At 39.2% G+C, this 15,515-nt stretch overlaps 1 protein-coding gene across 2 annotated transcripts in view; it reads left to right on the top strand.

The window, feature by feature from the left end:
- ubr3 (ubiquitin protein ligase E3 component n-recognin 3) overlaps positions 1 to 15,515 on the top strand; it is a 50,593-nt gene that overhangs the window by 16,730 nt on the left and 18,348 nt on the right. The window contains exons 22-30 of one of the 2 annotated variants that reach the window (XM_058392475.1): positions 468 to 674; positions 2,660 to 3,102; positions 4,014 to 4,102; positions 7,401 to 7,550; positions 8,363 to 8,496; positions 9,691 to 9,801; positions 11,013 to 11,213; positions 11,559 to 11,695; positions 12,612 to 12,697. In XM_058392475.1, coding sequence (XP_058248458.1) covers positions 468 to 674; positions 2,660 to 3,102; positions 4,014 to 4,102; positions 7,401 to 7,550; positions 8,363 to 8,496; positions 9,691 to 9,801; positions 11,013 to 11,213; positions 11,559 to 11,695; positions 12,612 to 12,697 — 1,558 coding nt within the window. Of the gene's footprint in view, positions 1 to 467; positions 675 to 2,659; positions 3,103 to 4,013; positions 4,103 to 7,400; positions 7,551 to 8,362; positions 8,497 to 9,690; positions 9,802 to 11,012; positions 11,226 to 11,558; positions 11,696 to 12,611; positions 12,698 to 15,515 lie in introns of both variants that reach the window. The other variant, XM_058392474.1, reaches the window with a different exon arrangement.

The following is a 15,515-nucleotide window of genomic DNA, read 5'->3' as shown; positions in this document are numbered from 1 at the left end:
TTGTTCTTGACCTTTTCCCAGCGCTCATGGTACAGATGTTCTTTTTACGTAGTCATTAGCACTCTAAAACCTCTACATACTTGGTGTATTCATTTGAGATAAGCGGTAAATTTGGATACAGAATTATTTTAGGCTTGTATGCCGTTTGTGCTAGAATAGAAATGGAAATTACCTTTTCACATGCATCACCATCACTTTCTCAGCATAATCCCAAAAATGTAGTAGTGACTGATGTCTGGACATGGACAAAATGTAATTCTTGGATTAACAGTGATGAGGCTTGTTATTCCTGCTTTACTGTATAAATGTCAGATTACATTAAATGTAATTCACAAATCTTAACCCAGAGACACAGAGGATTGTTTATTTGTTTATTCCTTTTTATTTTTTAGCGTTTAGAGAAGGTACATCTGCTTTATGCTTGAAATGTATGTATGTGTTTATTTATTTATTTTTAATTTTTTAAGGAACCGTGTATTGAGGAGCACTGCCATGACAGCTGGTTCCCTGGCACCAGCCTGCTCTCCAATCTGCACCATGTCATTAACTTTGTACGGGTGCGAGTTCCTGAGACGGCCCCGGAGGTGGAGAGAAAAAGGGAACGGGAGAGAGAGAGGGAAAGGCAGCGAGAGACGCCTCCCAGCACCAGCACTGATTCATCAACCTTTGGACAGGTCAGCTAGACAAATTCTCCTCTGGCTGTTACTGCAAAACTAGTTATACCTGAAGGTCTTTAAGTCTCTTCCTATATAATAACTGCATATATTGTCATTAATTTTATGCTAAACAACCGGATGTCTCTAAAATATTGTTTGTTTTTGTGAATCAGTGGTTATTGAAGTCCAAAGACCTTCAGTGCAGTACAGCCAGGGGCTCCATGATTTTGTAGCAGTGGTGTAAAATCACACCATTACAAAACTTAACTTTACTTTTACTTTTACTCTCTAATCATTAGACTTATTAACATGCGTGATTGATCCTTTGAATGGATTTAATCCAAACCTGTGAATTAAAGGAATAAAAAAGCTCCAAGGCTCCAGTAAATAGGCTGTTATGCACAATATTATTGTGCATATTTAAAGGAGACCAAGATTTGAATCATTTTAAATTGTTTGTAAAATATATAAATTTTGTAAAATAAATATATTTTACAGTTAAAGGGGTCCCTGGCTCTATGTGATTGAGAACCCTTGGTGTAAATAATAAAATAATGTCTGTGGCATGTTTTAAATGGTATTGATCACTTTCATTCCACAGAGCTCCAGAAGGCTGACAGGGAATTGGAGAGAGGTAGCTGGCTTTGGAAAAGACTGGCCTGGAATTTTGGAATGATTTGGATTGTAAAACAAATGATTGGGAGTGAGATGTGTGAGCCAAGTGCAGGCTTGATCTCTCTGGATGCAAAGACTGAGCATTCAGTGATGTGATATATGATGTTTCCGTCACATTTTTTTTTAACGATGTTCCTCGTCTCCTTTAAAAGGGTTTATTACTAAATGGTGTAATAAACATGCATGTGGTTTATTACATTATGTCTAATGATGTGTTGGAGCTGCAGGACTTGTCATGTGCACTGTGTTTCTGCAGTGTCTGTGTTCTGCCTTTGTGTAATTGTGAAATGTTGTCAGTGCTTGTGTGGTTGCCTTCTGAAGTTTCATGGCTGATGCCTTTGCAGTGTGGCAAACTAATTACATGTTTAATGTTGAGCACAGTTTTTTGGCATGCGAGATTGATGGATATGTTTCTGAGGGATTTGTGACGTGTTGCAGGTGTAACCTGCAGTCAAGGGACTGACCATGTTTTTTTTGTTTATATATATATATATATATATATATATATATATATAACACATTAGCACTGTTGGATTTAATGCGGGGTAGGGGGTCATTTTTTCCAGACTCTGGTACCTGCTAAGAGATTTAGGACAGGACATATGATAGGACATTACCTCCTGTGACTCTCAGTGGGGTGCAAACAGAGTTTGATTCAGAGTGTACAGAGTGAAGAGAGTAAGGGATGAGTATGACTAAGCACTTTTCTATCCAGCAATACAGTATGCACCTAATCCAGATTGACTATTTATTCCTTGATCAAATATTTGTGTCCATATCCTCTTTTAGTGTCTGTGATGCATATTCACCTAGTTATATATATGCATGCCTGGTAGTTTTTTTTTGACGTGCGCCATTTCCAGCAGTTTTCAAGCACACTAGCAATGCTTAAGGAATGTTTTTATTTATTTATTTATTTATTTATTTATTTATTTATTTATTTATTTATTTCTCTAATCTGTCAGTTTAGGCTTGATTCTGTAGACATGATTATCTAATTGATGGTCTCCTTTGATAAGAAGGGTAACCATATTCAGCATGGTTAATATTTTCACATGCAATTGGCCCATACCTTTAAAATGTAGGATAATGGATTTGTTAGCATATAACCCATTCCTGATTTTTTGAGAAGTATTTTCTCATTGTTATTCTTCTGTAAATAATCTGGGCAGCTACTTTAACCAACTCATGATGGTACCTAAAAAGAAAAGCATCATGCTTGCTGTTTTTACCTCTGGCCTGCTCTTTTAAACATTATTTTCAGGTGAAGGAATATGTCTATTTTTTTTTCTGTCATCTCATGTTTGCACTGTTTGTCTCTCCATCAGAACTTGCGTGAGGCTCAGTTGTTCAGTCTGGTGGCAGAGCGCAGGAGGAAGTTCCAGGAGATAATAAACCGCAATAACCACGAAGCGAACCAGGCTGTGCGGCCAAAGTCGTCTTCACGCTGGCTTCCCCCAGGCTCTCCTCCACAGATGGTTACTGAGATCCTAGAGATACGTGAGAGCATGCTGTCCCTGCTGGTTAAACTGCACCAGAAACTGTCAGCCAAGCAGAACTCACTGACTCCGAGCTGGCTGGAGGAGGCTGAGCCAGCACACCATACACATGGAGATGGCATCACTGCCATCGAGAGGATCCTGGCCAAAGCAGCATCACGCAGCAGACATAGCAAGAGATGCCTGCAAGAGATTTGTGGCAAAGTGTGTCCACCTGTGCCTCCTAAAAAGAACAGTCCAGGAGACAAGAAGTGCATGGATAAAGAGGAGAGGTGAGTGTGTATCAGTGTATATTAAGGTGTATGAGTCTGTGTGTTTGAGTTTGAAATTGCTGTTTTTAATGTTAGTTCCAGGCATGTAGCTTGATATGTCACATTGTCTGTGCTGGAATATTCTTGCTATAATTTATTAGTGTAATTATTAGTTTTCCTCTTCTTGGCATACTGTCATCTCCGTTTGTACAGGCCCTTGGTATGCATGTGTCAGACTTCATGGTTGTGGTAGAAATGTGGTAATAATTGCACCATTTATTCTCCATGATGCTGTTGCTCTACTGTTCTCATCCCTATCTTCGATTGATCTGCTAGATTTTAGTGGATAGAAGCTCTGTCTGATTTTCCCTTTCTAAAGGTGATGGAACAGCCTATAAGGCTTCCATTAGCACCTGTTATTATGGGGAAGGTGCCACCTGTAAGTCAAGACAAATTACACACCTACACTTTAGCTGATGGTTACCATGGGAACAATGCTTGGGCATGGCATTGGACCATGCATTTTTCAGTGTCACGTCTTTGTCCCTGACGCTGTCAGTGGTGGGAAGTGAAGTGTGTCGTTCCTGTCTGCACTACTTTATGTCCTTTTATTAAGCTACTCTGTTTGGCTGCCTGAGAATGTAGACAGTAGAGGTACACTGACGTTTAGATATCTCTCATTGAGCATGATTAGCAGCTTTTCAACTAGGAGGAGGGCTAATGATGGGAGGCAAATGCATATCATGCCCTGTCAAGCAGACAGCAATCAAGAAAAATGTATATCTGCAATCTGTATCTGCTGTACAGTGTTACAGCTGATCTCGTCATTGCTGCCTTTAAAATTAGACACTTTATTTGGGTTTATTGTTTGATGTTTTATTGATGTACGTTTTATTGACTCCTCTCACATTTTCTCTTCTGCACTGTCTCAGGCGGCAGCGGGCCAGGGAGAGACAGCAGAAGCTACTGGCTGAATTTGCCTCCAGGCAGAAAAGCTTCATGGAGACAGCCATGGATGTTGGTAAGCATAGTAATTACTCTAGAATTGGTGCTTTGAAAGTCAGTCCGAGTGTCCAGTTGAAAAACATGCCCTTCTTAAGTTATATATGAATGATGGATTATTTCAGTCTGCTTGACCTAAATTTGAATGAACACTGTTCCCATCTTGCTCCACAGTAACAATCGTGTGTGTATGTGTGTGTATATGTATATATATATATATATATATATATATATATATATATATATATATATATATATATAGATAGATAGATAGATAGATAGATAGATAGATAGATAGATAGATATATGCGCAGACACCATAAACTTGCAGGAAGTCCTTGAAGGAAAGTGCTTCATTGGGGGTGGGGTAGGGTAAGCTAGCAAGGTGACACTTACTATAGCTTCCCAGGCCTAGTTAGCGTGTTTGTGACTGTGTGTGTCTTTTTCTCGGGGGAAACAGCTCTTTGGTTGAGGGCACAGCAGATCAGAGTGCTAACAGTACTGTAGACACAGAGGGACTGACCTCATGTGGTGTTGTTAAGGGATGAATAATGTTGGGTTTCATCACCTAGCAGCCCTAAATATAACTGCATAATGGTATAGGAAGTACAGAGTATATATCACAGCAACAGATATGATGTCATGACATGCATGGTTAATTACCACTCTTATGCAAATCTGGGCTTATTTTCTATTTGTAAAATTGCACGTGGAGAATTTCCAAGACTGTGAAGTGATGCAGGTGGTTGTTCTTTAACTAGGAAGATGGGCTTTATGCTTTCCCTGATCCTCATATGATCGTATCCAGCGTGTCTCATTTCCTGCCCTGGTGACTTGGTGTACTGTACAATCCTGCTCTTTGTGGGTTTGATCATTATTTGATGAGTGAAATCACACGGTACAGCATAAACATGTGGAGTGGCTGTTAATACTTGCATACATTTGTGCATTAATTGGTTTATCAAGAGAACATTCTGTTTCTTCTCTCTGGTAGATCTGTTTGTTGAACTGAACAGTTTTTTTTTTTGTTTTTTGTTATTTATTTGCATTCTGTTTAAATACATTTGCTTGATTTGATTTCCACCAATAGCAGCAAATGGCAAGTGTTTAACTGACGGTCAAATTTATGTGAAAAATTGCCTTTAGTATCCTCTCGCTGGTGCACGGTCTGACATTGACCCACTAGGTGTATGTGCTTTCTATCCTACTGGAATGAAAACTAGCTACTCAAACAGCTTTTCCTCCACCAGACTGACAGAAAAGGTCACTGAAAATCAATATTTGAGGATGGAAATTTACCAAGGTGACTTGATCAAGCACATCTGTACAAATGATCTTTACACACTCTGTGCAACAGCGGTTGTTCTTCTCTCTTTATCTGAGAGATGAAGCGAAGAGAAACGTGAGCTGACGATTGCATTCACCTTCAGAAATTTTACTTCAAGCTTTCATATATTTCATTGCTGGGCTTTTTTAAAAAAAATTATATCTCAGATCTGCTTTGGTATGTTTTGGCATTTTTGCCAAAAGTCTCAAAAGATGATCTTCAAATGATGTAATGAAACATTTTTCATGCCGACCCCCACCCAAAACACACAGTATGCTGTTAAGAGAATTTATTTTCTTCATTGTTATGATCGTGTACAGTGCTCTGCATGAATTAGAATAATCCAATGTTCTCTGAATCTGCACATTTGGTCTTTTGATAAGGCTTGTTCTGCTGTGTGTGTGTGTGTGTGTGTGTGCGCACACGTGAATGTGTGTTTGTGCGCCTTCAGAAATGGCTTTTTGTGAGATTGCCCCAGGCCCACACTGTCACATTGACTTCCAAACAAAACATTTTTTTTCCCAGCTGTCTTGCCCCCTAAAGCGATAAATCAATCCAAACACACTGGCATTTGTTGCCCTATGTTATAATTGAATTGAACACACTCTAACATTTTGAAAAGTAATTAATCTTCAGAGATGGAGGTCATGGAAATAGTGGAAAGTACGAGATGTGAAGGATGCATACACAAGTTGAACAGTATTCACAAAAAGGCTACAGTGCTGTTCTGGATGAAAACACAATATATAACGATGGTATTGCTTGCTATTGTGATATGGTGAAAGGTGTACAACTTGTTTCTCCATTAGATGGAGAAATTATATAAATGCTCACATTCGAATATATTTGTGAACGGTTTGCTGAAATTTTGCTCAGATTTGTGTTTGCTGATAAACATTTTAATATTGGTCTGTATTTATCATAGAAAAGAGGGATTGTACATCAAGGACTTATACTACTAGGACTACTATGATGCACTCTATGGCCAAACATTTGTGGATACCTGACCAACACAAACAATTTTCATTTATTTTATTTATTATAATGACCCATCTCATTGTATCCATTTATCGTTAATCTTCGACGTGTTTTACAGACGTCTAATACTCTGTGTTATAACAGTTATAACAGAGCAGTATAATAATGTGCATGGACAGACCTCTGTGCTTGACTGTGTTTTTATCAGATTCTTAACAATATATCAAGCCTGTTTGTTTTCAGTAGTCTGCACCATGTTGTGCACAGTATGCTTTAATGACGAAAAACAGCTGACCTTCTCAAACAGTAGTCTGTTAGGCAGCTTCAAAGATTGTCCAGATAACAGAGCTTTTCTCCACTACATTACGTCTAATGTTCTTTTGTTTATACATGGCTGGCCAAACTTCCACCATCTGTCAATTTAAGCAAGAGAGGGCAGAGAAGCAATGACATCCTCATAATTTAGCTAATTAACTACTACCAGTCTACCTCTCTTGTAACTCATGTTCAGTGATTCAATTTTAGTCCCTATTCTCTCTCCTGCTTTCATTGGTGCTGTTTGTTTGCTCCTGGCAAATTCACAATTGATCTAAATGAACAGTGGTGTGAATTTCTGATTGCTGGAGTTCGTCCAATTCCTTTCTGGGCACTGGTGGCTGTGCTGTATTTCACACACCATTTGAGCAGTGCCACACAGCTGCCTGCTACCATTTTAATCACTGTGGGGTTTTAGAATCAGATGCAAAATAAATGAACTCCTTTTCCTTTTCCCATTGTTTCATCGCCTTGGCTTTTATCCTTAATGGGGTTGTTATTTCACTCTCTTTATGAACGACAAAAGCCATGTGGTCCATTTAGAAACCACTCATGATCAAGCCACTGTCCATCCTTGTTTGCCTGTTTTAATATATTTATTTTTTTAAGTGTATGGATTTGTCTACCACTTCACTGTTGCTGGATAAAAGTATGAACTTGGTCTCTGTTTTGATCGCCTTTGTTCGTTTGCTCGTAGAATGTCCTGAAGTGGAGGCAGCTATGGATGTGAGCTCAGCCGAGCCTCTTGACTCCGAGGTTCTCTATGACTGTGTAATATGCGGCCAGAGCGGCCCCTCGACTGATGACAGACCCACGGGACTGGTGGTGCTACTACAGGCATCCTCAGGTGAACAAACGCACCATACATGTATTGCTTATGATTTATCTTTTCTTACATTTCACTTCCTGTTCATTCTGGTGTCAAATATCAGCCCCTCTACTAAATTTAATCTGTAGAATTACAGATTCCTTTCAACAAGTGAAGCATTTTATAGGCAGTCTGTAATCTCTTTCTGCTGCGCAGCACAGTGCAGTTATAGTGTCTAATAAACAGACCCATTTATTTGCAGCACCTGAGCCTGGGCACATTGCACCACTTCTTTTAATGACACCACTTAGACAGCAGCATTTTAATTGCTTCATTCATCACACGTGTTGATCCTCGAGCAGACTCCAGCTTCTGTAGAGTAATTCCTGCCATGCTGATGTGGACACAGGAATCTCTCATTCAGTGTCACGAAAACAAATAGTTTGTTTTGTTAGTAATTACCACCGCAAAATGATGTACGGTTTGTACACATGTGTGAAATGCACAGCGTCAAGGTCAAAACTGTGTCCTGTGGTATTCACATAGCAAGACTTGATGTGTCAAAGCAAAACAGGTGGGTAATGGACATTACAGAGAGATCATTAGCAACGTTATTTTTGTCCCACCTGTTAACTTGGTTGGTCATTTACAGTGCGATATGAATGAGGAGAATGTATGAAAATGCTGCTGCTGTTCAGACTGTGTGATGGCGGTCACAGTTTTGACATTGACGTGGTACTTCATTACAGTATGCAAATGAAATGATGCCTTCTATAAATGGTAATGCTAAAGTCAATTAACATAGAGTTGTTATTCATGTAATGTCTGTGCATGTGTGTGTCTGGTTTCAGTATTAGGGCACCGTTGCTGTAGCGATCAGGCAAAGCGGCTCCCTACAAGTGATGACGAGAGGATCTTCCCTGAGGACACGTGTGGGGCGGTTAGCGATGTTAGACTGGCACTCATGCAGCGTTACTTTAAAGAGGTATGTACATGATTTACATTGTGCATGATGTACATTGTTCCTGATTCTGCCACAGGACACAAGGTTACTTTCAAGATACGAACGCTAGTCTTGTGTACGGCTTTTCAAATACTTGGTTAACCATTCCAGTTCATAGTACAGAGATTTCCGAATTGGATTGCTTGACACGATGACACATTTTTCTGATCTTAATGTGTTCCAGATCTGTTCAGGAGCTGACTTAATCAACAATAACCGTAGAAATCGTATTTGAATTAAAAACTATATATCTACATGTCTTGGTCTGACTGAAGTGGAGCTTTAGACAAGTTTCTTTAGAAAATCAAAAACGCTTATTTCAAGCCCTTAAATGAATGAAATCTTGGATATCATGTTTAACACCAATGAAGTTAAATCTTGTGCAAGTCTTAATTTTCTGAACATAGTATCTCTTTGTAACATTAAACAATCATTTGGCCCCCCAGATTGCCATACCATTTGCATTAACCAGTTGCTGATTTGCTGATAACCTTGCTGTTTTTTAATGCTCTTTTTTGATTTATCTGCCCTTCCCAGTCTAACCTGGAGCACACAGTTATCTCAAACTAATCAATTTGCTCAAGCTGATTAAGTATTCAGACAATTTTGAGACTCTGAATTAGCTTAACTTGTAAATCTGGCATAGATTATTATATCTTAAGTTTGTTATGTGATGTACAAGGGATGTGGTAGCTTAGTGGTTATAGTGTTGGACTACTGATCGGAAGGTTGTAAGTTTGAATGCAAGGTCCACCATGCAAGGATGCTGGGCCCTTGAGCAAGGCCCTTTACCCTCAATTGCTCTTGGATGAAATGTAAGTCAGTATATATTATGTTGCATTTCTGGACGTCACAGAGAAAACATGGTGTTAATAAAGAATTCGAAACTCGAAAAATATTTTTGAGAGATCAGTAATCCTGTTTAAACTGTTAATATAAATACTCATTTGTTAAATAGTGTGATGTATGTAAGTAAGCTAGGTAATCTTGTGTTTTATTTTGTTTTCTGTAATGAACTGTGAAATGAAATGGATTTTATTGTTTAAGTGAGTGTGCAAGGAACAGATGATAGATTTACGTTTTGTTCAGATGTTTCAGTGCGAGTCTCTTGCTACTGTGTAATGCATTATCCTTAAATACTCAGTAGTTAAAGGTTCATATTAATTCTCTCACCAGAGTTCCTGTCTGCAGTCTGTGTCCATTGGCTGGGATGGTGGTGTGTATGTACAAACTTGTGGGCACACACTGCATATAGACTGTCACAAGTCCTACATGGAGTCTCTACGGGTAAGATTAAAAAAAATAAATAAATGCATGTAAGTATTTTGCAGATTATCAGCTGCTCAATCATAAGAAGCAATCAGTAAGAGGAATTGTGTGTGTGTCTGTGGGAGAGAGAGGCATAATATTGAGCTATATAGTGGATTAGAAGTGAATTTAACCGTCATGGCCATTTGGCCGTCTGGTCATCCATTGAATTTTAGCAATTTCTCTCAGTACCCAATTATCTACGTGATCAATTGATCCTCGAAAGCACTTTTCCCAGGCTCATATTGTGATCTTACATACTCAGGCCATCAGCAGGAGAGCAATGTTGCTATACTAAGCATTCATTTTCACACACTGCTGCTGTCACTAAACTTAAGGATTTGATTAATCATTTTCCAAAACTGGTCTTTGAGAATATTTGGCATTTCAGTGGGCTCTTGTAGTTTTAGGAGCATTGCTGAAGTGATGGTTGTTCACCAGGAGTGTGTTCTCTGAACCGGATTAGTTGGTGTGTTGCTTGTTTTTAATATGACGAGTCAATACCAATTCTTTTTATAGAGCTCCTTTAAAATCTGCTTATCTATTATTGTTCTGTTTTGTTAGGACATGTACTTATTACTGCACACAAATGTCTAATATACAATGCAGCTGGTTGTTTTCACTCCAGTGCTTTGTGTTTGAAGTGAATCAATGATTATAAGGTTAAATTCGCTGCACAGTAGTCTGCACTGTAAGTGTTTACTCCAGCCACCCCCCCCCCCACCTTATTAGCTTGCCGAGAGGCAGAGCACGAGGATGAGCCCTTCTCAAAGATCTGACACATCATTAGTAGGTCATCCATCAAAATGACTTTTCTCAAATTGATATTTCAGAAGTGCTCGCTCCATCACTCACTCTTGTGACGTTTATGATAATGGGCACAATACGACATCACTCTTTGCTTTAATAAGCCCTAATGTGAGCAGACAGGGTGAAGAGTGACATCAAGAACGAGAAAATGATTTATCAGTGTCTGCTGTCCTGGCTTATAGAGTTGGGCAGATTTAAATATTTTGATCTATTTTTCCATAAACAATTCAAAGAAGCTGTTTACTTGTATTTAAAATGATCCAAAAATAGCCTGTTTCTTTCAGTGTTTGACCTTTGACTCCTAGTCTAATATGATGTATGCACAGGATGTTCTTTTCCAGGCTTTCTGTGTTTTCATTTCATCTTTATGTCTGGGTCAGAATGACCAGGTATTGCAGGGTTTCTCGGTGGATAAAGGCGAGTTCACGTGCCCACTGTGTCGCCAGTTTGCTAACAGTGTCCTGCCCTGCAAGCCGGGGCGTGGTACAGAGGCGGGCGCCTGGCATACACCCAGCAACAAGAACTTGGCAACACTAGTGAAAGAGGTGGAGGAGCTGCAGGAACAGTTGACCATCTTTCCCGTAAGCACCAGTGTAAGGCAGATACCTCTCAAACTAGCACTCATTAGACTGTTTCTACCCTCCCCATGTATCCATCGAGTGTGAGCACTTCCATCATAACCACACTCCCAGGCTGGATGGAATAACAGATTTGTGAGTGTCTGGAGCCATGACCGTTATGTAACTGTTCACAGTTTCACTAATTTAGTAACTCATCATGGTGTGTTTTGAGAACCATTATTACCACCATTACAGTATGTTTGACCTTTATTGTAATATTCCTTACACTAAGCTCTTTAAACCCCTCTCACAGTAGCAACAGTGTCCTTTTAATTAAATATCGATTTGCCAATATTTGCCTTTCAGACGGAGTCTAACCTGACTAAAGAGATGGAGTCTGTGATTAAAGACATAAAGAACGCCACGCAGAAGAAGTACATGGACTACGGCAAGAACCCTGGCTCACCTGATAATGACTTCCTCTTCATGTACTCAGTGGCCAGGTGAGCAGATATAAATAGACATTATAGGTTTATGCATTCATTTATGCAGTTGCTGGATGCCTTTTTTTGACTGGAGTCAGAATTCAGTCCATGTTCAGCTCAGCAGTTGAGAATTAAAAAAGGGTGCAATTTATGGCTTCCTATGTTTCTGGAATTTGAACTCTAATTCTTAAGCAGGTACGCTTGTTAAACATACAGGGAAAGGTGCTTGGCTAAACCAAACCTTACATATTTACATATTTCTGCTAACTGATCTAGGCGCATCATTTGCTAGTAAATGTCCACTCCATTGGTGCTTCAGTTTCTCTGTGAATTTCATATGACTGCAGAATCTCCCAGTGCCCGTTTGTCAGCATTTTCATTCAAGAATCTGACGTGCTGTAGGCAGTATTTATTTATTTATTTTTTATTGAAACCCAATCCTTATTCTCCCCAGTGATAGCTAGTGTACTCAGACCTCCTTCCCCCAAACTGCTATCCTCCCTCCCTCCTTCTATTCTGGTCCCCAGTTTTGTGTCCTCTTTTTCCTCATTGGCTGAACTGTGCAGTGGAAAATTCCACCATCTCACTGTCACCTCGTTATCAGTGGCAGCCAGGTGAAGTTGTACGTTTGCGTCTGTGGGAAATGTCCTGCTTTCTTTTTCTATTTCTGTCACTCTCACAGTCAAGAATGATTGAATATGGAAGCAAAGCAAAATACTCAAACAGACCTGATAATTCTGGAGTTTGCTGCATTTTAATGGTGCATTTTGTTAATCTGTGGCAATGTCTTATGTCATTCATTCATTGCATAGAAATCAATCGAAACAAAAAATGTGCCACTTACAACACAAAGTGCATAGGCCTGGATTTTCCCACAGGTTTGCATTTTATGCCATCTCTTTGTCTTTCATCTCGTTTGTTCACTCTCGGTCAGGACAAATCTGGAGTTGGAGGTGGTTCATCGTGGTGGGAACTTGTGCAGTGGGGGAGCAAGTGCTGCAGCAAAACGCTCCTGTCTCAGTGAGTGTTAAACCACATACAGCCCAAGACATCCATATATGTCTTATATGAATATAATGTACATACACATCATTTATTACAATAAACTTTATGCTCTATATCTGTATACATAGGTTTGTGTACTATGCTCAGATCCTTACCCATATATCTCAGATTTGTGGAGAATGTTTTGTGCTCTTGGTTGTGTGTTTGTGTGTGTGTGTGCTGGTCATGTCCCTGGGCTCTCATGAAAGTTCTGTCACTCTTGAATGGAGCTGAAGAGATTTCACACTCCACCACCACCGTTTGCAGAGCTACATTAAGAGTATGGGCCCAGCTCTGGCCAAGTTTACTCCATGGCAAACACAAGAGGATAAGTGGAGAGGGAGAGAGAAAAGCAGGGTGTCTAGAAGACAGCTGCTAGATGAAAGGAAAGGAAATGGATTTAGGGAATGAACGAAAACAAGTCTGGAGAGGAAGGGAGATGTGGAAATGATGGAACCTGTTTTCTCATTAAGGATTCTGTTTTGTTTTTTCAATCAAAAAGCAATTAACAGAATATTTAACATTAGTTTTTGTTCTGAGAACCTACGTTTTAACCATTAATGTGGTTAGGACCATTAGGATTTACAATTATTAAACATTTTGCTACTCCTAGCTCCAAGCTACTCCTTGGAGAGATCAATTAATGTAATATTGATTGTAATGTAATATTGTGTTGGAAACATAGATCAGGTTGATCAGGGTGCATGTAGAGTGTTAGTAGTAGTGGTGGTAACAAAACTATAAGAGAAATATGCAGAAATTGTAAACCTCTGATTTTAAAATAAGTCTCGGATTATTGTTTATTCATAGTTATTTTGAGTTATAAAATAAGTATTAGTATTGATCTTGTTTTGTGATTGGATTTTGTTAGGGTAGAGGTAACTGGCTGCAGAAAAACATCCACTTTAAATAATTCAAAACACACTGACGAGTGGTCTTGTTAGATTAATATGGATGAATGATTTTAATTGGAGTGAGTTTAAAATTGAATCACATGGTCAAATAAATGGGTTTTATTAATGGGTTTTAGACAGATAGCGGATAGTAAACAAAACCTCATGGGGAAAAACAATCTTCTGACAGATGGAGCAAAGTTAGAAGCTGAACAATATTTAATATCTAACAATATTTCACCATTAAATTGACACCGTTTGGTTTAATCTTATGTTTTCTCACCAAGCGTCTGCTGTTCACCAAATGCGTGTTATTCAACTATTTTTTACCCAGATCAGGACACAAGCTAGATAAAAATCTCCAGTACTCCTATGGCAATTTTAACCCTGGTCCTCATATACCTATGCTCTCTATCATGTTAACAAATAGTCCAAATAAACATCTGCCATACACAGGCAGATAGTTGTATTTGATGTATGGCATTGCTAAGAAGTGCTGAGGTATAGAGAGGTTGGTACTTTCTAAGCACAGGTGGGAGAATGAGCCAGATCAATATCGGAGAAAGAGGAATGGTGAGATCTCAATTCCAGCTGTCGGAATACTACCAGCTACTGGATGATGGAGTGATTTAACAAATGAGAGTCAGCAAGATGAATGTGTATCAGATAGTGGTATAGAAAGTGGGATTAGAAGATACCTTGTGCATATGTTGAACTGTGCAGTTCAGAGAAAGAAATGGCTCTCTTCTTATCACAGTTTTGTACTGTCCCTCTTAGTTGTTCTCTCTTGCTTTTAGCTGTGTCCCCAATGACGTAATCAGTTGTTTGACGCGTTTTCCGTCCTCATCTTACTAAATGAATGACGTAATGAGGAGGTAATGTCTTCGCTTTGCTCTTGCTCCATATTGGTGTCTGCAGATGGCAGTATTGCTCCACAGTAGACTCTCCAGAGAGAACAGGTTGTTTTAGTTGTCTTCTGGTGCTGGTAATGCACTATTTGGCATCATGACCTCAGAAATGGGGACACGTACAATCCCGAAAGAGCCAGACCGTATAGTACAAAACCAGGAACGTTCCCCTGTCTATTGTAAATGAGGCAGGGAGGCAGAAATATGTTGGAGAAAATGGCATTATTGGCTGCATGTCAAATTTCTTTTGTAATAAGAGACAGTAGTGTTGGTAGTAATGGATAATTTTGCATTTGGTTAATGAATAGCTTTTGTCTGTATATGGCAAAGTATGGAGATGCATTAACAGTCCACAGCATGTCTGGCTTTGTTTTGATGAATTTAGGTGCACCAGTGCAATGTGGAAGGCATCTGATAAAGTGTAAGGGTGTAGTGTAGCCTTGATAATGTGCAGGACATTTACAGACCACCCTTCATGACTCTTATTTTGGTAACCTAAGGGCCAGTCTCAATGCCATGTCATTTATTATACAGGAATGTGTGAATTTGATGTATTTGTGAAATCATCTGAGGTGATGGAGCTTTATATCTCCAGAATACTGAAGCAGAGCTCCACTGCTGTCTAGGGTCTTTTAGCCTTTTGAGTCTTTGAGCCTGACAAGAGCCCAAGAGGATGAACAATGAAATCGCTTGGCTTAAAGTGTCATGTTCAGATGAATGTCTGGATAGCGTTAGGGTTACAATAAACGGGTATAAAGCATAGACACTTGTGTGTTCATTCACTAAATTATATTTTTGATTTGACAGCCAGTCTAATAAGTAACCTGAAACATTGACCTTGAACACCTTCACATTGAGAAAGTAGTAAGAGGACCACGTGCTTAGAAAACAGAGCTCAGGATAGCTGTTTAATATAATTTGTCCTGGGAAGCTTTTTTGTTTTTTTTTTCCTTTTGGTGCATGCCTGTGTGTCTGAGAATGAAGCTTCTTTGT

The sequence above is a fragment of the Hemibagrus wyckioides genome, linkage group LG06, assembly GCF_019097595.1.
Source record: "Hemibagrus wyckioides isolate EC202008001 linkage group LG06, SWU_Hwy_1.0, whole genome shotgun sequence".
NCBI classification, from domain to species: Eukaryota; Metazoa; Chordata; class Actinopteri; order Siluriformes; family Bagridae; genus Hemibagrus; species Hemibagrus wyckioides.
This window is presented reverse-complemented; position numbering and strand designations above follow the sequence as displayed.